We start from the raw sequence: 27,225 nt of genomic DNA on the forward strand, positions 1-27,225 counted from the left end.
AAGCCTTATATCTGAATCTAATCCAATCCTAAGAGGAAAATTCAATCTAGTTCAATAAGCCATTTACCGTCTCCAGAGGCAGAGAGAAGAATCCTATTTGTTTACTATCAGTCACTCAGAGCCATGAAGACAGAAGCCAGTCTCCTTCCGCCTTCCAGATTCTGCAAGAGTGCCTCTACCTGGTGGAGCCTGATTTCCAAAGGAGCCTGGGAAACGTAGGTTTACCCTTCCCACATCTCAGGCTCAGTGGGGAGGGGGGAAGGTCACAGGGTGCCCGCTGACCATTTTCCTCAGACTTTGGATCTTTCCTCACTGTCACCCAGTTTCCTGTAGGCATACTGTGGGACACTCTGCTGCAGAAAGCGTCCTAGCAGTGGGCGTCCTAGGGAAAACTGGGTACATTTTACCAATAGAAACGACAAGAATGTGGATTTCCTGGACTTGATTTTTTAAAAAGATTTTATTTATTTACTTTTAGACAGAAGGGGAGGGAGGGAGAAAGAGAGGGAGAGAAACGTCAACGTACATCAATGTGCGAGAGATACATTAATAGGTTGCCTCCCACAGGCCCCCAACTGGGGAGGCAGGTGCAATCCAGGCAGGTGTGCCGACTGGGAACAGTTTGCATACAGGCTGGCACTCAATCCACTGAGCCACACCCGCCAGGCCTGACCTTGGGTTTTGTTAATGTTAAATACAAATGTTACTATTTCAGTAGACAAAAGAACATTTGAGAGATTTTCAAACTCCCTGAAGTCATACTGCATTTTGGTGTATAAATGTCACTACGATAGAGGGAAGAGCAAGCTCTGATAGAGCACGTGGTTGGCTCTATTCATGTCTGTCTGTCCCGTGAGATTGTGTGTCCCTAGAGGCCAAGAATCTGCCTCCCAGTTCCCCAAAGAGATCCTACCAGTAAGTGCACAGTAAATGTCAAGTGGATTGTAATGGATGTCATCCGTTAGCTGACCGTAAATCACTTTTTTTTTGCTTCTATTTCTTTGTACTTTATTGAGTCAGGTTTGACAAGATTCATCCATTAGTTTGACTATGGCATTTATCATAGGAGATGAGGCCAGACCACACTTTATCCCTTCTATTACTGACATACATTTGGATTATTTCAAGACTTGAAACAATTGGAGACTTACAGATCATCTCATTTTTAACATTATTTTGTTTTACAGCTTGTAAGAATGAACGTTAACTGGTGAAAAATTTAATAGAGCGCGTCATACAACATTAAATACCGCCCAGGCATGGATGCTGCATTTTGGGCCTCTGGAATACCTGGAGGTGAACATGGCAGGGGTCTTGATGTGTAAGAAGGTGCAGTGGTCAGCGGCACGAAGCGCTGGGGCCCTTTGAGAGGCCAGGTCTTGGGCGAGAGGGAGGAATATCTGAAGACATGCTGCTTCAGTGCTTTGCTCGTGTCGTTTCCTAAACGGGGTCATAATGCATGTAGGAGTGGACAAGGAAGTGCTACAGTTCCTAATGGACTTGAGAATTTCATGAGTAGAGAACCTGGTACCTGGTTCTTGGGTATATAGGTGTGTAAGTTGTGTGTGTGTGGGGGGTCACATGCCACTCACTCGGCTTCAGTTTCTGAGACCTCGGTGGATGAGTGATGAGCGCAGTGTCCTGTCCTCACTGCCCCTGCTCAGCTCCAGTGGACTCGGGGCTATGGTTTCCTTTACGGAGTCAGTCCCTCTCATAGCGGGTCTTCCCCTTTTCCTGCTGCCTTCTAATTCCCAGCACTATTGTCTTTTCCAAAGAACCCTGCCTTCCCATGACGTGCCCGAACTGGGACAGCTTCAGTCTTGTCCTTTTCGCCACCCGCAATGATGTTTCAGGCCTAATTTGCCCTAGTGCACTCAAAAATCACCACCTGGGTTTCTGTAAGTACAGCGTTACCAGTTCCTCAGAAGTCCCCTCATGCCCCCTACTCAGCACCTTCCCCGGTGTGCCCACTCCCCAGATCTCTGGCACCATACCTTCGTTGAACTTGACATATATGAAATTATACAGTATGCATTCTTTTGCATTTGACTTCTTTTATTTACTGTTTTGTTGGTGATATTCACACATGTTGCATATAGTTTTAATTCATTTTTACTTTTGAATTAAAATTCAAAAATTCAATTTTATTTTAGTATTAAATTATATGACCATATCACACATTATTCCTTCAATTATTGATGTATATTTGGATTGTTTCTAGCTTGAGACTTACAGATCATGCTGCTCTCAACTTTCTTTTACAGCCCTTTTAGAGCAAATATGTACATTGTACTGTCGAGTATGAATGTAGAAGGAAAATTGCTGGGTCATAGGCAATGTTCAGCTTGAAGGACACACTGTTGTCATTTCACCCGTTCACACTCCTCCCAATAGGATATGAGATTTCTGGTTCTCCATGTCCTTGCAGCCCTGACTATACTGTGTCATTTCATTTGACCCATTGTAGTGGCATATGACAATATCTCTTTGGGCTTTTATTTTGATTTCTCTGATGAATGACATCCAGCCCCTTTTTTATGTTTATTGGCCATTTATATATCCTCTTTTGGGGGGGTCTGTTTGTCTTTTAGCCACTTTTTAAGTTAAATTGCTTGTGCTTTTTTATTGATTTATTGGGGAGTTGCCGGTCAGATATATGTATTGCGAATTTCTTTTCCAATTCTGTGACTTGCCTCGTTACTCTGTTGGTGGTATCTTTAGGTGAGCAAATTGTAACGTAGTACAATGATGAGTCTTTACCTATGTTTACAACTTTTTGTGTCCTGCTTAAGGTACTTTTGCTTATAACAAGGTCATGAAGATATTCTCTTATGTTTGAGAAGTTGTATTATTTTCCTTTTCTTGTTTAGATCTGTAATCTACTTGGAATTGGTTTGTGACTCATCTTTGTGCTACAGGAATACCTAATATACTAGGTACTGTTTATTGGAACACCGGTCCTCTTTACATTTATAGAAGCATCAACTTTGTCATAAATCATGGGACCATTTGTATTTTCTCCGTGTACTCTCTACTCTTTTGCATTAGTTCATTAGTCTGTCTTCATGCCAACATTCATCTCCTACTTACTGTAGCTTTGTAAAACATCTTGATGTCAGGCAGTGAAAGTCTCCAATGTTGTTCTTCAAAATTATCTTTGCTGTTATACTAAGTCTTGCCGGGAAAAGTCCGGCCATTGTTAATATAACAAGACCAGTTTGTCTGACATCAATGTAACCAGACAGCCAAGGAGAGTGCACTGTAATGCACATGTGTGAACAATGATGACTTCACTGTACTAGTCAGTGGGGGCAGAGACACTGTTGAGTGAGCATGTGCACTGTGTGGCTGTTGCATTCAAAATTACTGAGTGAATAGAGCAATGAATCTGCATCAAATTTTGCATTAAGCTTGAACGTTCCTCCATGGAAACTATTCAGATGATTCAGAAGGCCGCAGCTATGGGCAAATGCTGATTGGCAGCTTCATCATGACAACGTACCCACTCATGCATCACATCTTGTTCAGAGTTACATCTTGTACAGAGTTTTTTTTTTAAACCTCAACTCATCCAGGTGACTCAGCCCTGCTACAGCCCAGATTTGGTGCCCTGAGACTTCTGGCTTTTCCCCAAACCAAAATCACCTTTGAAAGGGAAGAGGTTTCAGAGTGTTGATGAGATTCAGGAAAATACAATGGGGCAGCTGATGGCCATTGGGAGAACTGTGCGAAGCCCCAAGGTGCCTACTTTGAAAGGGACTGCGGCATCATTGTCCTGTGTTCAGTGTTTCTTCTATCTTCTTCAACAAATGTCTCTATTTTTCATATTACATGGCTGGATACCTTCTGGACAGACCATATATGTGACTATCCAGACTTTCTATTTTCTCCTTTACAGTCTAAAGTGTGTTTTTCTAGGAATTTGTCCATTTTAACTCAATTGTCAAATCAGTTGCCGTGATGTTGTTTGCAATGTCTCTCATTATCTTTGTAGCATCTGTAACCATCTCTTTCTCTTCATCCCTGAGTATACATCTGCTCTTTATCAGTTTTATCTGTGTTTATCAATTTTAGTAGTCTTTTCCAAGAATCAACTTTTTATTTTGTAAATGTTCTCTATTCTACAAGTATTAATTTCTGTTCCTTATTGTTTTAATCCTTCTTTCAGAATTACTTTGCTGTTATCTTTCTAATGTATTTGAAGTGGATTCTTAATCACTGATTTATAACCCTTCTTTTCCAATATATCACTCAAGGCTCTACAGTTCCCTCTAATAATGTGTTTAGTTGAGTCCTACAAGCATTAGTAAGCTGTTTTTTTATTGCCATTCTGTTGAAAATATTCTTTAATTTCCCTTGCAGGTTACTTGGAAGTATATTACATAAATTTCTAAATATTAGGGAATTTTCTAATTATTGTTTTAAAATTTATTTCCAGCCTAATATCCTTGAAGTTAGGAAGATATACTATATAATTTCCATATTTCAAATTTCTTGAAATTTGCTTTATTTCCTATAGATGCTTCATTTTTTTTGCAGTTGTTGTGTACGATGTTTTATATGTCAGGTCACTTTTTGTAAATTGTATTTTCAATCTTCTATATCCTTACCCAGCTTTTTTTCTACTTGTTCTCTGAATTGCTGAGAAGGGTTTCAAAAAACTTCCCACAATGATTGTGGATTTGTCTACTTCTCCTTTCAGTTTTGTCAATTTTTCCTTCATATATTTTGAAGCAGTGTTATTTTTTTGGTATATATAGTTTTTTAAATTGTTATCTCTGATTTAGTCACCCTTTTATCATTATGAAATGTTCTTTGTCTCTAATAATATTTCTTATCTTGAAGCCTACTTTGTCTAATAATATAGCAACATCAGGTTTTAGTTAGCATTTGCAAAGCATTTTCCAGCCTTTTACTTTTGAGTTTTCTATATCCTCATGTGTTTACTGTGTTCTTAGGAATGGTGTATAGTTGGTTTTTCTTTTAATTTGACATTTTCCCTCTTTTGTTGTTATATCTAATCTATTATCACATGATGTAATCTGACATATTTGGGTGTAAATCTACCATATTGCTCTTTGTTAACTTTCTCCCTATGTGTTCTTATTTATCTTTTTTTGCCTTCTTTTTAATCAAGTATTTTGACTCTTCCGTTTTCCCTCCTCTATTAGCTTGTTATAAAATATTTATAATTCTCATTGTAGGCTACCCAAGAGATTACAGCCTGCATCCTTGATTTATGGGAGTCAAATACAAATCAGTATCTTTATCACTTCCTGGGAAGAAGAGTGGGTTGTTAAGTAAAACTTAATTCTACATCTATTTGAATCCACAGGATTTATTTTTATTGTATTGTAGTTATACGTGTTTGGTTTGTCTGCATATTTATGCTTCCTGTTTCCCCTCATTCCCTTCTACGGTTCTAGTCTTCCCTCTGGCATCTCATTCCTTCTGCCTAAATTTCTCTATTTAGTGTTTCTTTTAGCATGGTTCCCCTGGTGGTGAGTTTTCTCCGTGTTTGTGTGTCTGGAATGTCTCCATTTGACTCTCATTTTTGAAGGATATTTTTGCTAGGTATAGAATTCTGTGTCATGTCCTCCAGGGTCCCTGAACTCACGGCCTGCCATTTTCACATGCCCATAGTGTGCATGTAATCAGTGTAGCAGCTTGGTCAGACTGACAGGGAGCTTCCAAGGCCATGACTACCAAGCAAGGGTAACTGTTTTTAAAGTTAGGGTTAATCCATCGGTATAAGCTTTTTGGAGATCACATTGCAGAATACACTGAGATATAACATGTTCGTTCATAGCCTTCTAGGCTCTGAGCCCACTTTCAGAAGTTTCCTCTAAAGCATTAATTGCACAAACATGAAAGTACGAACAATAGTAGCAAACACTTCCGAAGCACAGACTCTCTGCTAGGTACCATTCCACATACTCTGCATGCGTGTACTACCTCATGGGGTAGTCACGGCCCCACTGTGAGGGAGGCAGTATTATCACTGCAGCTTCACAGATGAGGCTTGGGTTTGGTAACCTGACCAAGGTCACGTGGTTGGTAAGAGTCTGAACTGAGGGTTAAAGCCAAGCAGTCTGACTTCAGAATCTGTGCCTTTAACTAGCATCTATCCTGCCCCTGCGGATGTCCGTTCCTGCAGTTGATAGCACACAGTGAGACTACACTGAATGTCCAGCAATCGGATCCGCTTAAGTAGAATGGAATGTCATGCAGCCATGAAAGTCATAGAGCTCTGTAATGCTGAAAAGATGCATATGACATATTGTCCATGGAAGAAAGCAGAATATAGAACAGCGNTCACATTGCAGAATACACTGAGATATAACATGTTCGTTCATAGCCTTCTAGGCTCTGAGCCCACTTTCAGAAGTTTCCTCTAAAGCATTAATTGCACAAACATGAAAGTACGAACAATAGTAGCAAACACTTCCGAAGCACAGACTATCTGCTAGGTACCATTCCACATGCTCTGCATGCGTGTACTACCTCATGGGGTAGTCACGGCCCCGCTGTGAGGGAGGCACTATTATCACTGCAGCTTCACAGATGAGGCTTGGGTTTGGTAACCTGACCAAGGTCACGTGGTTGGTAAGAGTCTGAACTGAGGGTTAAAGCCAAGCAGTCTGACTTCAGAATCTGTGCCTTTAACTAGCATCTATCCTGCCCCTGCGGATGTCCGTTCCTGCAGTTGATAGCACACAGTGAGACTACACTGAATGTCCAGCAATCGGATCCGCTTAAGTAGAATGGAATGTCATGCAGCCATGAAAGTCATAGAGCTCTGTAATGCTGAAAAGATGCATATGACATATTGTCCATGGAAGAAAGCAGGATACAGAACAGCGTATGCAGTCTGGTGGCATTAGTTGTAAAATTGTGTGGGGGAGAAGATAGATTATGGACAGACAGCTCTGAAATGAATGTTTCATAGTGAGGCCGACTTGTTTTCAACAATTTTTTGTTTACTGGACAGAGACTGTGTCTTATTCTTCCTCTATTCTAGTGTACTTCTTGCTACGTAATAGCCAACCAAAAATAAAAGCACATGATAGCTGTTGAGTGAATACATAAGTATTTGAGATATATTATTATTTCCATGTCCTAGTAGAGAATGAAGATGTTAGACTTTACTGCTATGAACAGTAAGTCTTCTCCAGCTGGGTACTTGCATGTCTTATGATTTCTTCCCTTGTACGGTGCATTTTTCCTTTTTTATCTTTTTTTTTCAATATTTTATTTATTTATTTTTAGAAAGAAGGAAAGGAGGGAGATAGAAAGGGAGAGAAACATCAATATGTGGTTGCCTCTAGTATGCCCCCTACTGGGAACCTGGCCCCCAACCCAGGCATGTGCCCTGACTGGCAGTCAAACTGGTGACCCTTTGGTTTGCAGGCCAGTACTCAGTCCACTGAGCCATACCAGCCAGGGCTCTTCTTTTTTTCTTAATAGAACACCACTTAATATGGATTTTGGCAATAAGACAAATACATGGGCTTCAAAGGTCTTATATCTTTTGTCCTCTTATTGTTTGGGAATCAACTTAAAAATTCCCTCATCACTGATTTGCAACATTCTTCTTAGTTGCTATGACCCAACCTCCCAAATCCGAATGAAAAGGGAACCAAGTTCTTAGTAGAATTAATATCCATCCATCTCTCCTCTGTGGTGCTATTTCAAGATGAAAAATTTACCTGGAAGGGTTTTGGGAGTTGAGCTGGGCTGAGCTGCCTGTGGAGAGAAATGATAGTATCTCTCTAGTCACAAAGGGCAGGTGGACCCTTTGTCCGTAAAAGTGCCCGAGAATTGGTCTCATTACTCAAGTGTGCCTGTGGGCGGTCCAGTGAGCACTAATCAGGGCCCAGCAGACACAGAGGAGTGAAGTGGCCGCCTCGCCTCTTACCTCTGAAAATCAGCTCAAGGTCTAGAACTTAACCTCAAGGTGTTACTGAGTCTGTGTTTATGAAGGTCTGCAGTTCCTTAAAGCATGCTCCCCCAGGAAAGGAAATGCACACTGCACTTACCATGTTTTTAAACATACACAGGGCTTCTCGTCAATGCGGCACTTTATTCAAATCTTTCAATGCCTGAAATCTCCATAAAATTATTCCGCGTGCGTAGGTCTGCGGCCCGGTTTGGTTTCCACTCCGCACCCCTGAGCACTCCCCACACTCGTGAAAACAAAGGGTCAACCAGGGACCACCATCTTGGTCCTCACCATGTCTGGGTCTCATGTCTCCGTGTTAACAAAAGTGCATGGCTTTACCTTGTTTGTACTTGACACTCGATGACAAGGAAGTGGCCATCTCTGTCACCAAGGTTGTCCAGCTCCATCGAAGACCTTGCATGGCCACCTCTGACATTAACAGGACAGGCTGCAAAATAAGACCGATGTTTTTAAGTGTCCAGTAATCCCTAGTTCCTAGTGTGATCCAAGCAGTAAAGCATTCACTCGGGGAGTTCTGTTTTGGCACCTGGGGGCCAGGTCTCAAGGGTTCAAGCCCGCATGCCCTAGGGTCAGGGACAAAGGACTTGGACAGATTTACTTTGCTTTTACCATGACACCCACATCACCAGGTCTACAAAAAATTTTCAGACCTTTACCACCCTTTGTGCAGAAATGTTTCTACATCGGAATATCAATTTAGGATTTTCAAAGGTGGTTCTACCACTTTCAAGTATGCTATTCCTGTCATTCAGAAATTTTTTTTATTTTACGGGTTTCAAAAGTGCATTCCAGAAGCTGTGACGCACCATGGTCAGCATGAGGAGCCCACAGTGGCCTCTCCAATTTAGCGAGGTGAGGTAGTCTTACCATTCACAACAGGGTCTCCTGACCACAGCCTTAGCATCACCTGGGAGCTTATTAGAAATATTAGAAATGCAGGCTCTCAGTCCCCACCTGTACCCACTTAGTCAAAACCTGCATTTTAACAAGCTCCCCACAGATTCTAATGCAAGATATAATTTGGAAGCATGGAAGCTGTGTGCACTCACCCCAGCAAATATGGGGACAATGCCAGTTAAATTTCAGCCTGCACGGGACTGACTGTTCAGCAATGACATTGCATCGAACATGACTCTCTTCTGTTCTCCTGTCGCTCCGAGGCCCCTCTGCCCACCTGGGTTTGGGAAACATCGCTGACATGCTCGACCTCCCCTGTGGGTCTTCCAGCAGATCGCCCTCCCCTGTACTTGCCATTCTTGCGAGCTGCTTGGCAGCTGTTTAGGATGATGTTGTAACCTGCCTGGGAGCTTGTTTCGGCTAATGTCACAATCCCCTGGACCTGCCTGGTGCTGTCGGGCTACAGCTGCTCGCAGTGATGCGAATCAGGGGTGGGCTTTTGTCTGCTGCGTGAAGCCCCTACTGTTTGAACTTGTTAGATCCTGTGAGGCCAAGACAAGCAAGCGATTATTTTCTAAGTCATGCTGTAGATGAAATACTGTAAATGCTGTATACTATATACTATAAATATATATAGTAGAGCTAAACACCTGTCTATTTAATATTATAAAACGTGGGATAATACCTTATTATGTCATCACATTAAGAAACATAATGCCCACCTTATTTACTTTTTTTAGCACACCAGTGCCATTAGAATATACGAAAGAAAACCAAATAAAAGCTAATTATTGTTATATGGAATATTTGCATTTAGTCATTGAAGATAATTAGTCATATGAATACACATGGAAATAATTACCGACTTGCTGGAGCCTGATCTTTAAATGGTAAGGTCCTAACTGTGGCCCAAGTATGAAATGAATAGGTGTCAAAGGTTTTATTCGACTCCTTAAGCAGTGAAGGAACCAATAAGATGTAAAGAAGAACTAAATATTTACAGACAATGTAATGAGGAAATCATACGTTAAAATCCTGAGTTATATACAAAACTGGTCACTGTCCTACCAACTGTAACCTTTGGGGTCACTTCCACTGAGCAGGAATTATTTGTGTCTCTGCCAAACAAAATTCTATTAATTGTCACTTCACTAAGTCTGAGACCTTCAATGAATAGTAAACAGTGACTTAAAGTGCTTTCCGTTCTGTATCCATGGGTAGCCTTTGCCCCGGTGACATTGAAATATTTTTTGTCTTACATCTGAGTTTTATATAATTTTTCTTAACCCTCTTATAGAAAACCTGTTTTTGTTCAAATGTCACCATGATTACTCACGAAGGTTTCAATGTGCTTAGTTTCCAAGCAGGCATTTTTTTCTCAGACCACAGCGGGTGAAAGCTGTGCTGAGTTTCAGTGAGTTTTCAGAAGGTCTTTCCCAGAGCCTCCTCTTAGCCACTGTAGACTGACACCTAGGGACCCTTAGATGTGTGCTCAGATCTCAGAGATGCTCAGATCTCAGGCATGACACAGAACGGGAGGCTTCAAGGGCCGCAGTGCCCGCTCATAGCCGTGAGTGTCAAGGCGTTCTGCTGCTTATGCTCACACCACTTGGCTTGGAAAATCTGCTTCCTGCTTCTGTCAGGAAGATACTGGTATGTTTCAGTAGGAAATTAATGTTTATGAACGTAGGCATTCACTCTTTCTCCCCCAAACATATGCTAATTACGTGACATAAAGGTTTCTCTCTGCAATCATTTACATTCATATTTATGAACAATGCACCCCCTCTTGCAATTTGGCTTCTACTGAATCTCCTCGGCATTATTCTCAGAAACTCAATTAATTGTGAGCTAGCATGGTGAAGAGCAAGCATTCTGAGTGTGTTAACTAGGAACCATTGGTCTATAACTTCAAATTACTTTCTAGAATAATTGTAGTGTTTTGGGAGGAGGGTTGGTTTTTGTTGATGATGCTTTAGTCTGTTTCAATGTTGGGCTCAGCTCATGCTCAGAGCATTCACTGCATCTACGAAGAAGTGGGTCTGGCTTTCCCTTTGCTCCCGGCCTCAGCTCAGTGGCAGGGGCAGCCGAGGGCCCTTCACATTCTCAGCAGGGGACCTAGCAGAGGGGACGATGCCAGAATCATAGAGTTTCCAGCATAAATAGTTCTGAGCTTTGAATGCATGCTTTCCTAACAATTGAATGAATGGGTTTATCCGGGTCGCTTCTTTCTACTTAGCTAACCGTGTGTTGTGTTGGTCCGCTCACAAGCGTTCTTCACTGAAGATGTTTGGAGATAGAATGTAAATGCGTCGCAGTGAACCGCATTTGGGAATGTGCTGTTGGGTCAGACATCACAAATGCTGGGAGGACTCAGCGTGAGGGCCTGCCCTTGAACTATCTAGAGATGTTTGCCAAAAGGAGTGTTTCTGTTTGGCTAAGAGTAAGATCACTTTGTGTGTAAGCATCCACTAAAATCTGCCCTGATGCTCGGGAGGGCTCTGTCAGCATCCCTTTCTGAACACCTTTTGTCTCTCCTACTCTTTTCTGTAATGACACATAATGCAGGTTGAACTGTTATCTGAATACTAGGTTTTATAACTGAAGTGAAAATAGGTATAAAAATCAAAGGGTTTTAGATCTTTCTGCATTTTATCTTCAGAAAATGTTAGTTTCATGCGATAATTTCTGCAAACAATTTAGGAGTCTTTCTTCAAACCTTGGCTGGTAAATTGAATTAAAGATTGATTACATTCAAACAAGATGGTTTTCAGGACTGGGCTGGCAACGCGTCTTATGTGCTTTTGGTTTGAACGTGACTTACGCCATGGGGGAATGACATGTTGATGACTGTATAGGTTCTTGGGGGCATTTCATTTTTTGTCATGATGTGAAAATTTATAAGCATTAGCTATTTTTAGTTCTATTTTGAAACATTCTAATTTTACCATCCTAATTTCTTCTCCTTGATTACATTTTTATTATAATAAAACTAGTAGGCATTGACTATAGAAAATTTGAAGAATACCACAAAGCATGGGCAAGATAATCATCATTTGTAATGTCCAAACAGAAAAAAACTCAACATTTTAGTTTATTTCCTTTTGAGATCTTACCCATGCATGTAATTATATGCTACGTAAGATTAGGGTCATCCTCTATGTCAGGTTTGTATTCTGTTTGACGCATCTCACAATGGTTGGTTACCTGGAAACTAAAAAAGCAAAAACAAAAACCCTAAACACTCAAGGTTGTAGAAATATATCTTTTCAAGTGGAAATGTTCCTGTTATGTCATTAAAAAAACAGTATATAGTTTTATCTTATTTCTGGTGACCTGTGCCAAATACCTGACCGTGTGCACAGTTCCAAAGAAATCACCACCTGGTTTCAAATTTGCCAAAAACAAAATAGCAGATCCAATTCCATGATGGAGATTTGTGAGCTTTTATAGAATCTAGTAGCTTGGAAAACTTAATGTAAAATGTTGCTCGAGAATTTTCAAGTAGTATAAATTCTTCTTTTTAGAAGCTGTTTAGAGTAGTTTTTTGTTTGGAACCTAGAGCCCCAAACTAGAAATCTCATGAGCAATGGTTCAAGTATTTTCCTTGCAAAAATACCTAAATGTCTTTTTATCACCTTTTATGGATAAAAACCCAAGTGGGTGGCTAGAAGAAAAAAAAACACGACACCAGCAGCCATGCTGACTAAAATTACTTTTGTCTCAAATGCTGGGTCTGTGGACCAAAATAGCCTCGTTCCCTGAAGCACTGAAGGTGAACAGACTTAGCTGAGAGAGAATATTCCAACCAGATGTCTGGGAGGGTGGTAACTGCAAGTACAGAGGGAGACAGGGAAGGAAGACTCCTTCTCCTCCATGTGCCGAAACAATGCGTGTTAAACACTACGGACAGTCAGGCTAAGAGAACAGTGTTGCATTCACCCGTCAGCATGACCGGGTGTCTGCTGCGTGTCAGGCACAGTGATGGGGACTTGGAGGAATGGAACGGACACGCGGGAGAACGCATCTTCGCTGACCGGAGTTTTGTCATCTTACCCATGCTCAGGCGAAAACATGTGAACACAGAGCCTGCAGCAAAGCAGCAGAAGGGAAAGTGCCTTCACGGTCGGCCCAGGGAGAGGTCATTGCCGTCTGTGGTGGTACACGAAGACATCTGGGAAGAGAGGTAGCTTCTGAGCTGAGCCTTAGGTGAATGGATAAGATTTTGGTGGAGATGGTTAAAGCGAGCTGTCCACGAAAGGGCAACTGCGGAGGGTAAACCTCTATATGAGGAGGCACGTTTAGGAAAAGCAGACCTACTTGACTGGACCAGAAAGTAGTGAGAGAAAACCGTGGAATGGCAGCTTCATTAAACCCATAGCATGCAGGGCTCGGGCTCCTGATTGACAGGCTAATAGTTCTCAGCGTTTGTTTTCTGTTGAGACCGGCTACATCAGCATGCCTTGGAGTGTGAGAATGCAGACTCCCGGGCCACACTTGGGGTGGGAACCAGAGGGCAGTCCCCCCGGAAACTGCATCCTCAGATCTCCCGAGGTGATTCCAGTGCACGCTGACGTCGGGGGCATTTGTTATTGATACGGCCATCGGGAAGACCGTTGTTGGAGTCTGGGACAGGAGAATGGCCTGCAGGAGGCGAGATGAAGGTCTGGACTCTGAGGGCGGGAGTGGGAGCGTGTGAGTGATGAAGAGGAGTCTGTGCTGCGTGGGGGCTGGCGGATGTGGGAGCCCAGAGGAAGGAGCAGTCCGATCTCACCATCAGGACTCTGAGCTTCTGTGACCGGGCAGCCTGGGGTGCCACCAACGGAAGTATGTACATCAGAATTCCCCTCGGCACCTGCAGAACCTCTCTACTAAACTGTTCTACCCCTACCCCCACAGAAACGTCCCCACAAAATGTTTCTGGGGTTTTCCAAAGGAGTCCGGCATGAACCCCCATGACATCCCCAGAGCCAGCGCCACTCTGTCTGATACCCTACTGTCAGGGTGGCTTTGCTGGTTCCCCTGCTCTCATCCAGCCCATGACCTTGGGGTTCACTGTGGGGGTTCACTGTGGCCTAGGGTTCAAGAAAGAATAGGTTCTTCCCTTCAGAGAGCCCTCTGCCAGGGAACTTTCAAAGCAGCGTCGCCAAGCTCTCTGTATTTTCTACGAGGAGGCAAAATGACTCTTGCCTCCTCTCTGACTGCCTTAGGACTCAGACGTGAAGCCCAGTGAGGCTGCCGGAATCCATCTGGGTGGCAGAGTCCCTGCCCCGGTTCAGCATGCCTGGTTTCTTCTTCCCCTCGACATGTATGTTCCTTTAAAACACACAAGACGCCCTCAGTCATCAGCAAGTGAAGTTTCGGTGGGCCGCCCCTGCCACACCTACCTCACAGCCTCCAGTTCCCTGCAAAGACACTGCCAGGCTCACCTGGGATCCCTCCCTCCTTTAAGGGAATTGAAAAGGCTGGTCCCATTTGGAGGAGGAGAGGCCGGATTTCATCTCACTTAAGGCAATCTATGTACATGATATAAAATTCAAAAGGCATATAAGGGTACCCTAAGAAAAGTCTACTTCCCAACTCTGCCCCCCCATTTAAGTGAACCTGTTTTGTGTATTCAGGTAAAAATGTATCTAGTCTCCCACCCTTTTGAAATGGAAATGATGGCATGACCGCACCTTGGGTCCATTTAACTGGTCCCTACAGGTGAAACTCACCGTGTTTCCCATCTGTTGCCATGACAAACAAACTATAACGAACAATTCATGAAGCTTCATTTCAGACGTGGGCCAAGTGTACCTTTGTGGTCCAGTCCCAGACTAGATTGGGGGTCAGAGGTTAAATGAACTCGTCATTTTTTAAACATTGCCAAGTTCCTCCCTATTAGGGTTGTGCCGTTTTGTGCTCATCTGGCTAATAGACAAATCCCCTTTCCCCCCTCCTGTGTCCTCAACAGAATGTTGTCGCACTTCTGGATTCCTGGTAATGCTGAGAGGTGAGGGGCACATTCTCAGCACGGTGTAGGGGGGCGGGGGTGCACCCTGGGAACCTCCGTGCCCAGCACACTGCTGTACACACAGCAAGAGACACTTGATGGTGTTACTCAGTGTCATAGAAGGAGCCCACTAGCTTTTTAATTTGTGTTTTAAATGCAATTTTAAATTTCTTTTTAAATTAATGGTAAAATCAACTGTTTTGGTATATGGTTCTATGGATTTTCAGTTCCATCACCCCAAACCTCCCTGGTGCTGTCCCTGAGTGGTCACAGTCTCCCTGTCAAGCCCCTGGCAGCCACTGATCCCGTCCCCATCACTACAGTTGTATCTTTTGAAGAGTTTCATATAAATGGAACCATGCAGTACATAGTCCCCAGAGATTGGCTTTTTCTGTTCTGCACAATTTCTGGAGATTTCGGGCTGGGGGTGCGCCTCAGTACTTGGATGCTTTTTGTTGCTGGGGACTCTTCCACTGTGTGGCCGTAGCACAGTTTACCTGTTCTCCCACCGCATGGCTCTGTGGTTGCTTCCAGGTTCGGGGTGTTATTGATAGACCTGCTATAAACAATCACAGCCTAGTGACTAGGCTGTGCAGTTTTTGTGCGAACATCAGTTTTAATTTCTCCTCGGCATAATTGTCACTTCTTATTAGTAAGTTTAAGTACATTTCCTTATGTTTAAGGGGTGTTCATAGTTCTTTTTCTATAGAATGCTCATTTCCTTTACTCATTTTTCTGTTTGGTTGTCAGTGACTTTTATTTTAGACAAAGTTGGTTTGTGGGTGCTAATGGGGCATCTGGATAAAATGTGACACATTCCGTTAAAAAATGTGGGTCCCAGGTTTGAGAGAGACACCTGGAGACAGAGATTGGAGATTCACACAGATGGAGGATGGAAGCCGGAGCCACAGACCTACACAAACTCCATGGGAGCAAACACACAAGGCTAGAAGACAGAATCCATGGAAATGCCCATGCTTAGGGTGTGGAAACAGAAGAATCTAACCTGGTAGTGGTCAGAGAAGAGCTAGGGCGGTGCAGGGTAACACTAATAAAGGCTGAATATTAAAGGTCCGCTAGCTCTGAACAGTAAGGCTCAGTGACTTGACCATATCAGCCCACAAAGCAAAGGGTCATCGGTTCGATTCCCAGTTGGGGCACATGCCTGAGTTGTGGGCCGTATCTTTGGTTGGGGCGCATGCAGCCAATCTGTGTTTCTCTCACACATTAATGTTTCTCTCCCTCTCTTTCTGTCTCCCTGCCCCTCTCTCTAAAAATAAATAAGTAAAACCTTTTAGAAAGAAGGGAGGAAGGGAGGGAGAGATGGGGGAGGAAGAAAGACAGAAAGAGAAAGGTCTGCTAAATAAAAGTGTGTAAACCCACAGCACAGTGTCCAGAAGAACATCCCCTTCCACGAATTCCAAGCCATAGCCCTACAGCTCATTCTGATTGGGGCCCCTGAGGTCACATGGCCACCCCTACACCAAATACTGTCACCAGGAGATACAATGTATTGATTGGCCTACCTAGGTCACATGCTTCAACTCCATAATTTTTCAGAACCTTGTGGCTCCCCAAGGGAAAATATGAGGCTATTGGGGAAAAAAAACACAACCAACGAATGTCTTTAAGTGGCCTTTGAAAATGGTGCATCATCTCAATCTAGGAACTTAAATGGCACTTGTTTTTCAAGTTGAAGGAGTAGACGCAACTGGTATAGAAAATGCAGTCCAAGAGTGTGGTTTCATTTTGGTAATCAGGATGCTTAAATGAAGGATTTTCCCCTTTCCCCCCAAATGAGTCAACATCAGTGCGTATTCACAGGCATGGGGAAAGGGAGACCATGGAGATCCTGAAGGCTGCCCCGGGGGGTAACTGAGGAGAAAGATGGTGGCAGAATAAGAGCAGGTGAAGTCCCAGGTGCCGCACGGAGCACAGGGGAGCCGCGCGGCTCCCTCGGAGGAGGCAGGGGGCACCCCATCCACTCCTGCGCCTCCATCTGTTCTCCCCACTGCAGTCAGAACGACCCTTCAACGTGAGAATCTCCTTGTGCCCATGGAGAGCCGCTCCAGTGGCTTCGCTTTGCTCGCAGGAAGTCGTCCTCAGGAAGCGGACTGGGCTTCAGGGCCTCGTAGGAGGGGTCTCCTGCCCATTTGCTCTCTCTTCCCTCGCCCGAAGGACCACCAAGATCCACACAAACTAGCCTTCTCCCTCTTAAATAACAGAAGCGTCTCTCTGCTGGACTGCTAAGTCCTGCATGGGAAGCGATTACGTACTTGTCTCACGCTGGACCCTGTAGCACCGTGTGCGGCATACAGCAGGCACTTGCCCGTGCTCATGGGAAGGATGAATGGACGCCCCCTAGTCCTGAAACTTTCTGTAGCCTCAGTGATTTTTTCCTAAGGTCTGATTCTCACCCATTGTTTGAGATGTCATTTTTTTTTCAGAAAGTAAGCAAGAGAAATAATGAAACATCAAGTTATTGTAAGTTATTATAAAATGAAACATCAAGTCTTCACAATTCTATTTTTTTTAAACATTTGATTTATTTCTAGATAGAGGAGAAGGGAGAAGGAGAGGGAGAGAAACAGTGATGTGCAGGAGAAACGTCCATCGGTTGCCTCTCGCACTCCATCAAGTCGAGATCCAGCCCACAACCCTGGCATGTGCCCTGACTGGGAATCGAACCAGAGACCTTTTGGTTCACAGGCCAGCACTCAATCCTCTGAGCCACGGCAGCCAGGGCAGAATTCAATTTTATGTATATGTGAAAAAAGGGTGAAAGGCAACAGGCCAACATGTAGGCAGGGTTGACTCTAGGTAGTGGAAATAAGGATTTGGTTTTTTTCTTCCACTTTTCAGTGTTCTCCAGATTAAACTGCATACATATTACTTCCTAGTGCCTTCTAGATTGTCCAGTGCATTGGGAGAAATGTTTTAAATTTTCCAACTATAAATTTTCAAAACAATCCATGTGACACTTTGTAACAAAACTGCAGCCAGCCCCCCCCCACTCTGATTTAGATGTATTCATCCTTGAATTACACCGATTCATCTTATAGTAGATTTTGCAATGGGAACACTGAAGGAAGAAGATGGATGATATTAAGGAGTTAAAGATGGTTTAGGCAGGCACTTAGGGAAGAAAGGAAAGGCGAGAGGGAGGGAGGGAAGGAGGGAAAGAGGGAGGAAGATCTCAGTGCTGCACAGAAACAGTGGTTAAAGCAAGCGTGGAGCAGCTACTCGGTGAAAGTGTGGCGTGTTGGCGCTCTGGCACCGCCGGACCCCAGGGTCTGCTCAGACCACCCGAATAGGGGAGCCCTGTGAGTGAGGTGGTGTGGCCAAGGCTGGGCCAACCTCCTCCTTTTGCCCGCCCAATGCCGCCCCAACCCTACCAGCCAGGAAGAGATGATGCCAACTGTGTGAGGATCACAGCCGTGCTTGTCAGATAACACTAAATCAAACAGAATTGAAGGTGGAAGGAGCCATGTGATCAAACCTGTGCGTTAGGGAAACAAATATAGAATCTCTTCCAAAAGAAGAACTGGAAGAAAATGTATCATGTGGATTCCTTACGGTGATGCTCTTGTCATTATGATCAAACAATAGCATGCTTCTTGTTTGTATCCTTCCTACTTCCAAATGTTTACCACTCTACATTTTTTACCAATGTGTATTAAAAAGCGAGACAGTGTAAAAGTTGTATTTTACATGTCAGATCGACCGTATTTGAGACAAAATTACACCTGCGGACAGGGGAGCTCTCGCTGGCTTACCGCGTTCTCTTCTCTCCTCTCCTCCCCGCAGGATGTGCTGGGTGGCGTGCTCATCACCGCGGTCCTCATCGTCCTCACCTACCCTTCCTGGACCCTCATCGACCGCCTGGACTCGGCCAGCCCCCTCTTCCCTGTGTGTGTCATAGTGGTGCCCTTCTTCTTGTGTTACAATTACCCCGCGTCGGATGCCTACAGCCCGACCAGAGCGGACACCACCACCATCCTGGCCGCCGGGGCCGGGGTGACCATAGGATTCTGGATCAACCGCTTTTTCCAGCTCGAGTCTGAGCCCGTGGACTTGCGGCCTGCTATCCAGCACATCCCCCCACTCACCACCGACATGCTGGTTTTGGGTCTGACCAAGTTCGCCGTGGGAATCGTGCTGGTTCTCCTGGTTCGCCTGCTCGTGCAAAAGCTGTCGCTGCAAGTGTTGTACTCCTGGTTCAGGGTGGTCACCAGGAACAAGGAGGCCAGGCGGAGACTGGAGATCGAAGTGCCTTACAAGTTCGTCACCTACACGTCTGTGGGCATCTGTGCGACCACCGTGGTGCCCATGCTGCACAGGTTCCTGGGATTGCTCTGAGGCCCTGGCCGCTGGAAGCGAGCCCATTGGACGAGAGCCAAGACATAGGGAAGTTGTTGGGCGGGCAAGTCTTGACAACACATTTTATTTTGAGGCAGTTCTTTAAGTCACGTGTCTGTTTTGCTGATGGCCATGATAAATGCTGTTACTGTATGGGGAGGGGGGCGTGCTGAATTGTCTCGGAGGAGTGTCAGTCTGGAAGGGTCATGCCACATGGGAAGCCAGGCTGAAACCCATAGTCAAGTTCTTGAAGGGTCCCCGCCCTCCCTGTGTGTCAGCTCAGACGCTAGAGCAAGTCATGGGCTGGTGGGAATAGTGGCCACAGCTGCACCCGGCTCTGGAGAGGTGGGCAGCACCTGGGAGGCTGGGGGTCAGGCCTTTCTTCTGGGTGATGGCCTTGCCCGACACTGAGTCTCCTTTCCCAAACTGGAACTTTGGTCCAGGAGAAAGGGTGGCACCCTGTAAAACTGCATTCCTTACAGTGACGCTCTTGTCATTATGATCAAATTAGCCTGCAGCGTCCCAGTCTCTGCAGGTATGAATATTTAAACAGGGCTCTGTCCCCTTCCTGGCTTGTGCATTTGAGGGGATTCCAGGCACTATCGCTATGCTCTTCTGATCCAGGGATGCCCCCCTCCCCCTCCCCCCCTCCCCGCCGGCTGCTCCTGCTGTACTGGGCAGGGGGGTGAGTCTTCCCCCAACAGCAGGTACACCTGGGCTGCTCTCAGTGCCCTGCTCACTCCCACTTCAGGGTGACTTGGGATAAGCCCTCTGCCCGTCTTCAGCTTCTCCCGCTTCCTTACAAACTGTGGTCTGCAGGTAAAAGTGGATCGAGAGAGGAGCGGAGAATGTGGTTCTCCCTGGAGCTGGACACAGACAGACACCGCCTCACGGGTGCGGCCCGTCCTGACAGTATTCCTCCATTTCTCAGCTACTTTCTGTCCGTCTGTGCTTCTCTCCACCAAACAGAATCAGGGGCCCCTTTTCTGTCCTCCCCCCCATTATCTCTTGGTAATTTTCAGGGTAATTAACGCAAGAGTAAAGCCAGCCTCTTTTGGGAAAACAAGCCAACCAAACACAACAGCCTTTGCACGGAGGGTGTGTCCTCGGGACTGGTAGGCAGGTGACCCACCCCAGAGGGTTCTCTCGCAGGCCTGCTTTCTGGTTACAAAGAGTAAGGAACAAGTAGCAACCATTTTCTCAGAAGTTAGTGTAAAAACAGTTAACAAAGTACCTTTTGAGGTCCAGTGCTGGAGCCACCGCCATGGCAATTTATAACCCTCACAGTTCAGGGCTGTGCACTCACTGGGGGGAGTGGGGGGGTGGGGGGCGAGTCTGCCCAGGAAACGAGGCTCCTAGCTCTGCGTCCTGCGTGAAAGCAGAAACCCCCGGATCTCCGTCCCGCTCTCCAACGTGTCCCCTGGCCTCACGGCTGGAATGGTCTTCCGTGTTTGACTTAGTGCTCCAGTTTCTTGAGAATAATTTTTAGTAAGACATCCTATTCTTCCTTCAAATTCTCACATTTTTCAGTTAGAAGGCAGGGATTAAAATGGGCAGCCATTGACTATTTTACATCATACTGACTAGCGTTTGTGGCACCATGTGTTTGGGGGGCGGGTACTAGGGGAGAGCCCAGCTGAGGGCACTCCTGCCCTCCCTCCGCCCCCACCCCCAGCGCAGGGGGGCACTTTCCCTACTCCACCCCCCATGCCAAACCGCTGGATAATTACGAAAAATCATTTCAGCTGATTTTTCCGAAGCCACCCGACAAAAGGATTAGCCTTTGCCACTTGCGTCCTTTGTCATCACAAGCGGCGGTGTTGGCCATCCACCCGTGTCCTCCCAACGGTAGGAAGGCCAGTCCGCCGTACTGATGTGCTCAAGGCAGGCTGCGTGTGCACACTTTGGACTGTGCACACTAAAGAACGAGCCAAGGATTCTCGCCATTGGCCACTTCTTCAAGTTATCTTCTTACAGCAACTGGGGACTAAAGAGTGTGCACCGACGAGGCCAAGCTCAGTCTCTGCGCTCCCACTTCATCAGCCTCCTCCATCGCTTCTCACACTGACTGTCTGCACCCTCTCAGCCTTTCCCGTCCACACCAGCCCTTCCGGGTTTGCCTTGGTCTACTGTGAAGACACTTTGATTTTCTCTCTGGGGAAAGACTGCCCCCTGCTGGTCTACCCTCAGTCTTGCTCCAAAGCCCCTCTCTTGATCTAAGAACTTCAAAAATAAATTTTAAAAAAATTATCAATACTTAAGAAAAATCAATAGGATAAAGAAATTTGAAAAATGCAACTACCATCAAAATTTTTAAAAATGAACTCGAAAGGCAAGTTCACTGTGATGTATCCAGTATAGGCCAAAGATCCAGCCTGTAGCCGACCCTGCCCGTGGAACCCGTGACACCAAAGCCCTCGGGTTCATTGGCCCCTCCAGGAGCCAGGTGGGGACCAGACGCCTTTCTCCTCCCTGCCCCCATCCAGCCCCCAACCCACCACTGCTCTGGCCCGGGGCATCCTTTCTGTAACCATCCCTCCAGGTAGCGCTCATTTTGTGCCAATTTTGCTCAGACCTGCGTCTAACAGAATACGCAGAAGGGACGCAGACGCGACTCTTGAAGGGACACCCCGCAGCACGCCTGCCGGGCACGCCGGGACGTGGGGTCTTCTTGCCCAGGCAGGCGGCTGAGACTTCCCGAGAGGCATTAAAGCTTGTGGTGTCGCAGGTCCATATGCTCTGGTTTCTATTTTGGAAGCTTTCAGCTGTCTTGCTTATGTACTGTTATGTAAATTTATTCTTTTAAGAATAAAGTCATTTTTGTTTGATTTTGCCTTATTAACTGCTTTAAAAGCCAGTGTCGGCTTCCTTGGATTTTTTTCCCCTAGACTTTTTTTTTCTCAGGGTTTATTGGGTCTGAGTTCGAAGGAAGGGACAGCAACATAAAGCAGGCTATGTCCTTCTCTGTCACTGTCATAAGTCAGTCACGTGCGAATGTCGGTGAGTGCCACATCAGTCACAGGTGTGATTCGCAGGAAGTAAAGGTGTGTCTATGTGCTTCAATACCCTCTAACTCCTCGATGCTACAGAGCATCCTTTTACCATCATTATAGGCAAATGTCACTATGTAGTGATGGGTAAACTTTATAGGTGTTGCTAGTTAAGGTCATGAAAGGTATCCTGTTTGCTGAACCAAATGGACACAACCCTATTTCACATCATTACAATGACATGCTCTACCCTCCAGCATCACGAACTTGCCATTTGAAATGGTATGGAAAGCTGACTCTCTTATTTACAAGGCCAAGGAGAGAATGTACTGTTTGTACTTTGAACAATATGTATTGCAAACTGATTAGGGACCGTGGGCAGAGCAGACGAGACCCTCACCCGCCCTGTGGAGTTTTCTCGGGAGAGTGGAAGCCCAGGTTCAGAGAATCATGATTCAAGATCCAAAGTGTTTTAAGGCTGTTGGGGGGAGATAACCACGCTGCGGGGGTTGAGAGGAGGGGCATGAATTCCAGCTTGGGGGCTGCAGCAGCTCAAGGGAGGATCGGGGTGAGGAGCACTGGCCAGCGAGGTTTGCACGGGGAGTATGTTCAGGGGAGCAGGTGCGAGGTGGTGCTCCATGGAGGGCTCAGTGTGTCGGAGGCCCTTCCCCAAATGCGTGGTCCAGCTCACACAGCGAGCATCCCAGCCAAACCCGTGCTGGCCTTTGTGTGTGGAATTAACAGCGGTGGCAGGCNTAAGGCTGTTGGGGGGAGATAACCACGCTGCGGGGGTTGAGAGGAGGGGCATGAATTCCAGCTTGGGGGCTGCAGCAGCTCAAGGGAGGATCGGGGTGAGGAGCACTGGCCAGCGAGGTTTGCACGGGGAGTATGTTCAGGGGAGCACTTGCGAGGTGGTGCTCCACGGAGGGCTCAGTGTGTCGGAGGCCCTTCCCCAAATGCGTGGTCCAGCTCACACAGGGAGCATCCCAGCCAAACCCGTGCTGGCCTTTGTGTGTGGAATTAACAGCGGTGGCAGGCTCAGCAAGGGGCTCTGACATTGCAGAAGCAGCTCACAAGAACAGGAAGGAAGCTGGAGAAGTCACTTAGTCCATTTCCTTGGGTCCATGTGGGGCCATTCAGAGGAGGTGGCACCGGGAGGTGGTTCCAGTCTCCTTTCATTTTCCTCACTGGAGCACAGCAGTCTGCAGGGCAGACTCCGTTCCCTCCGGCTCTGGCCCTCTCAGACGCAGCTCATTCCCCTGTCCTCTGTTGGCTCTAAGCAGAGGTGACGGCAGCTGGGGACTCTGTCTGTGTCCCTGGTGCCTTCCTCCCTGCTCTCTCTGTTCAGTTCCCTGAACTAGTCCTGTGGAATTTCATTTAAAAAACATTTTGCATGAGCCTGGCTCTTTGGGGACCTGTGAGTGCATCATGTCTCCCTTTAAGGATCCTGAATGGAGCGCTGGGTCTCCAGTAAGAGGCTGACCAGGACCAGGTTGATCAAGATACATCAAGTGTAGATGTATCTCGTTTTAGAGAACAGATGTTGTCCTAAAAGCTGCCTCTGTTTGGACTCTTTAAACTTGAATTTTTAAGTGCACCAAGGGGGTTGCTGTTTAAAATCACATGGCAATTCATCATTCCTGAAAACATAAGCTCTTTAATGAATTACTGCGGCTGTGCCACACGCCCACTGTTTCCTTGCAGTGGGGCACACCTGCGGTGCGCACTTGGCGAGTCCCCGGGCACGTGTGGGGAATGAGAGCTGAATGTGAACCCTGAACAGAATGCTACATTCTAAAAAACTGTAGCCACATGAGACAAGGGAGCTTCGTGAAGCCAGAGATCCGTTCTCCTTCTCCACGCCTGCCTCTGTGGCATGCAAAAACTAACAAGAACAGCAAGGATGCAGCCAGCAGTTCTGGCAGGAGGGCTTCTTTCATGCACACGCTCAGCACATCTGCTGCTTTTGTTCCTCGTCACTATGATATCAGGGTCCCCTTGGGTGGAGCACAAGCCAGATTCTTCCCCAGTGGAGGTGTTCAAAGAATGGGAACGCCTCTGGGCAGAGCTAGCCTCAAACTGTTGGGGGGTGCAGGGAGACTTGGGGCCCCCTCCATGCCATCCACCTGCATCTGTGAGTCTGAACGGGCGTGGGCGTCCAGGCTGCAGTCTCTCTCGGTCACATGGGAGCAGGATGGGTGGCACTGTGAGGGAGCAAGTCACGCCCAGGGCATACCCAGTGCAGATCAGTTTAGCAGTCTCAGGCACCAATCAAACACTGGGCTGGAAAGCTATTTTTGTGGAGGAGAAAGACATAGTTTAATGTAAATTTTTCATGAAATCAATGAATTCTGCTATTAAATAGGTATTAGTATTATTTTCATCAGTTTGTTCTTTTTCCTTTTCACCTCTCACATCATTTTCTTCTCTAGGAATCCAAAACATACAACTTCCACCTCCTGACTTGGCCAGACTCTCCTCTGTCTTCTTGAACATCTGGAACACTGTTACAGTGTCCTTGCTGACAATGTCACTGACTCTGCCCTGTTCAAGCTCTTGATTCCTGTTTTCCTTCCCTTCTTCATTAAGGCCTGTGGTTCCTGGCTTCTTTGCTTGCCTGGTAATTTTTATTGGGACCGTGAATTTTACATTGTTGGGTGCTGGACATTTTTGCATCACTATAAATATTCTTAAGGTTTGTTCTGGGATGCAGTTTATTCCTTGCAACTAGTTTGATTCTTCTGGGTCTTGTTCTTAGGCTTTATTAGGCGAAACCAGAGGCACGTTTAGTCTGAAGGTGGTGTTCCCAGGACTGAGGCAAAAGCCACCTGAGGACTCTCCCCATGGCCCCCACCCCGGTTTCTGAGGGTTTCTAGTCCAGGCCCGTGGTGGCTCCAGGGAGCGCTCCCTCCGCTCGTCCTGGGTGGTTACAGGTGGTCTCTGTAACAGGCAGTGCCTCACATGCATGTGCCGATCAGCACCTGACTTTGGGCTCCGCAGGTGGGGTGGGGGCTCTGTGAATCTCTCTGCAGCCTTCACCCTCCCTGCCAACCCCGGCTGCCTGGGCCTCTCAGCCCCGTCTCACCTCCTGCACCACAGCTGCAGAGGTCCATCCCTGCACCACAGCCCAGAAGCTGGCCAGGAGGCCAGCTGGGTGATCACAGGACTCACTTTGCTTATTTGGTGCCTCTCAGGGATCACTGACCTTCGCTGCTGAGGTCCAGTGTCCTGAAAAGCACTGTTTTACATATTTCATCTGGGTTTCTGGCTGGGGTGTACGAAAGAGGAACAGGCTCCCTGGGAAGAAAGAAGAAAAGGTGTGTGGACCGGCTAGATGCTTACATAGCTTGGCAGTCGGAGGGGAAGTCAGGTCTGGCTGATGCATGCCGGTCCTCATTGTGCCCCGGCACAAATGCCAGTCGGGGCCTGCCCGGGGCAGGCTGGGCCCAGCGTTTCCGTTCACTTACCCTCACCCTCTTGCTCCTCCTACAGCGTGACTTGCTTATGGGGCACCCCTCTATCTGGCTCATCTCACTTTGCCCCCTCAGGATCACCCCAAGTGCTCTCGTTAAATGTTCCACCCAACACAACTAACAAATCTCGGATCGTTTCTTGATGGTCTTCTACCCTGCATGTATCCGGCCCAGTGTGGACGTTCAGCCAGCTTTGCACCCTTTACAACCGGGTCTCGGCAGCCCTGGGGCAGGCATGTTTTCATGCCTCATGACAAAAAGGTGCGCCTTGTGGAATGCAGAAAATTTGGGGGGCCATCAAGCACACCCTCCACCTTTTCCGTTTTCTCTCGAAGAAAGGATGGGTTTGTTCGTATGTCTGACAAATCCCATACTGATTTGACGGCTGTGTGGCGCTCTCGCAGGTGCCTCCTGACACTGGGGGGACTTGTTTCTAATGCAGAATCATGTCACATTCCTGAACTCTTGAAATAGAGATGATCCAGGCCACACCTCACGGACGAGGGGTGGAAAACCTGAGTGTAGCCCTTGCGAATATTCTCACCGCACTGTGTTGGTCATGGGGAGAAAAGCATACAGGACTTTGGCCAGACACTGTCCAATTAAATGCTTTGCCGGAGGTGACGTGTTCAGCCCACAGTCTCACTGCAGTGCTGACCACCGTGCTTTCTGTTCCCTGCAAAGTCGGAGGAGACACAACACCCGAAAACAAGCCGGCTGCCCTGGGAACTAGAGCTGCCGTGGGCGTGGCTCCTCAGACCTGGCCCTTCAGCTCCTCTGTCCACTGTAATCAGGGGCCCCAGGGGGCTGCTCACGGACCGTCACAGCGGTGTGCTGTTGCCTTGAGTTTTCTTATGTATGGCAGCCTCTATCTTCCCCTCCAGGAATACAAAGTTATTCTAATTCCTTATTAACACAATAAGCCATAACTTGGAAGAGATCTGGTGTGTCACAAACTTTGGCATTTAAGAGCATGTTTTGCTGAAGGCAGCTGTGCCTTTTGAAGGCCACTGGTCTGTTTTTGGATAAAATGGACAAAAGAGCCAAGTCAGTACCCCAGCTTTGGGGTCAGTGAGGTTTCTAGGAGACAATAAGCACAGGCAAGGGCATGGAAGTGCGATTGTGAGCAATGCCTTCACCAGCCCAAGGGGCCGTCCCTGCAGACGGCAGGGACGGCAGGAGTGGCAGCGAAGCTCACTGGCTCCAGGTCAGGCGGCTCCTGTTTCAACAGTACAGGCAGGTCACTCAACATCCCATACATGTCTAGGACTCTACACTATTGGGACAGCTCAGGCACCAAAGTCACATCTGAGAACATCCAAGTAACCCCATGCATCTGTGAATGTGACCATCAACAGCAAATGTGGGCACTTGCACAGTCAGTCGTACAGCCCTGGGACTCATTTTGGGGGGTCCCTAAGCCAGTGCTATTTTAGGGGAGCTATAGCAAAGTCCACTGGTGCACTGTTTGTAACGGCAGAGTTGGAAACACCAGAATGTCTTCAACAGAGGAACAGCTAAACAAAGCATGGACATGTGTCACAGAAC

At 46.5% G+C, this 27,225-nt stretch overlaps 1 protein-coding gene across 1 annotated transcript in view; it reads left to right on the forward strand.

Annotated features, from left to right (window-relative positions):
• SGPP2 (sphingosine-1-phosphate phosphatase 2) overlaps nt 1-20,522 on the forward strand; it is a 96,878-nt gene extending 76,356 nt beyond the window's left edge. Inside the window, exon 5 of the mRNA XM_037029256.1 lies at nt 18,663-20,522. Coding sequence (XP_036885151.1) covers nt 18,663-19,214 — 552 coding nt within the window. The 3' untranslated portion in view covers nt 19,215-20,522. The remainder of the gene's footprint in view (nt 1-18,662) is intronic.
• Nucleotides 20,523-27,225: the final 6,703 nt, after the last annotated feature.

This window comes from Sturnira hondurensis, unplaced genomic scaffold, assembly GCF_014824575.4.
Source record: "Sturnira hondurensis isolate 20B ecotype Veracruz unplaced genomic scaffold, ASM1482457v3 Scaffold0020237, whole genome shotgun sequence".
In the NCBI taxonomy this organism is placed as follows: Eukaryota; Metazoa; Chordata; class Mammalia; order Chiroptera; family Phyllostomidae; genus Sturnira; species Sturnira hondurensis.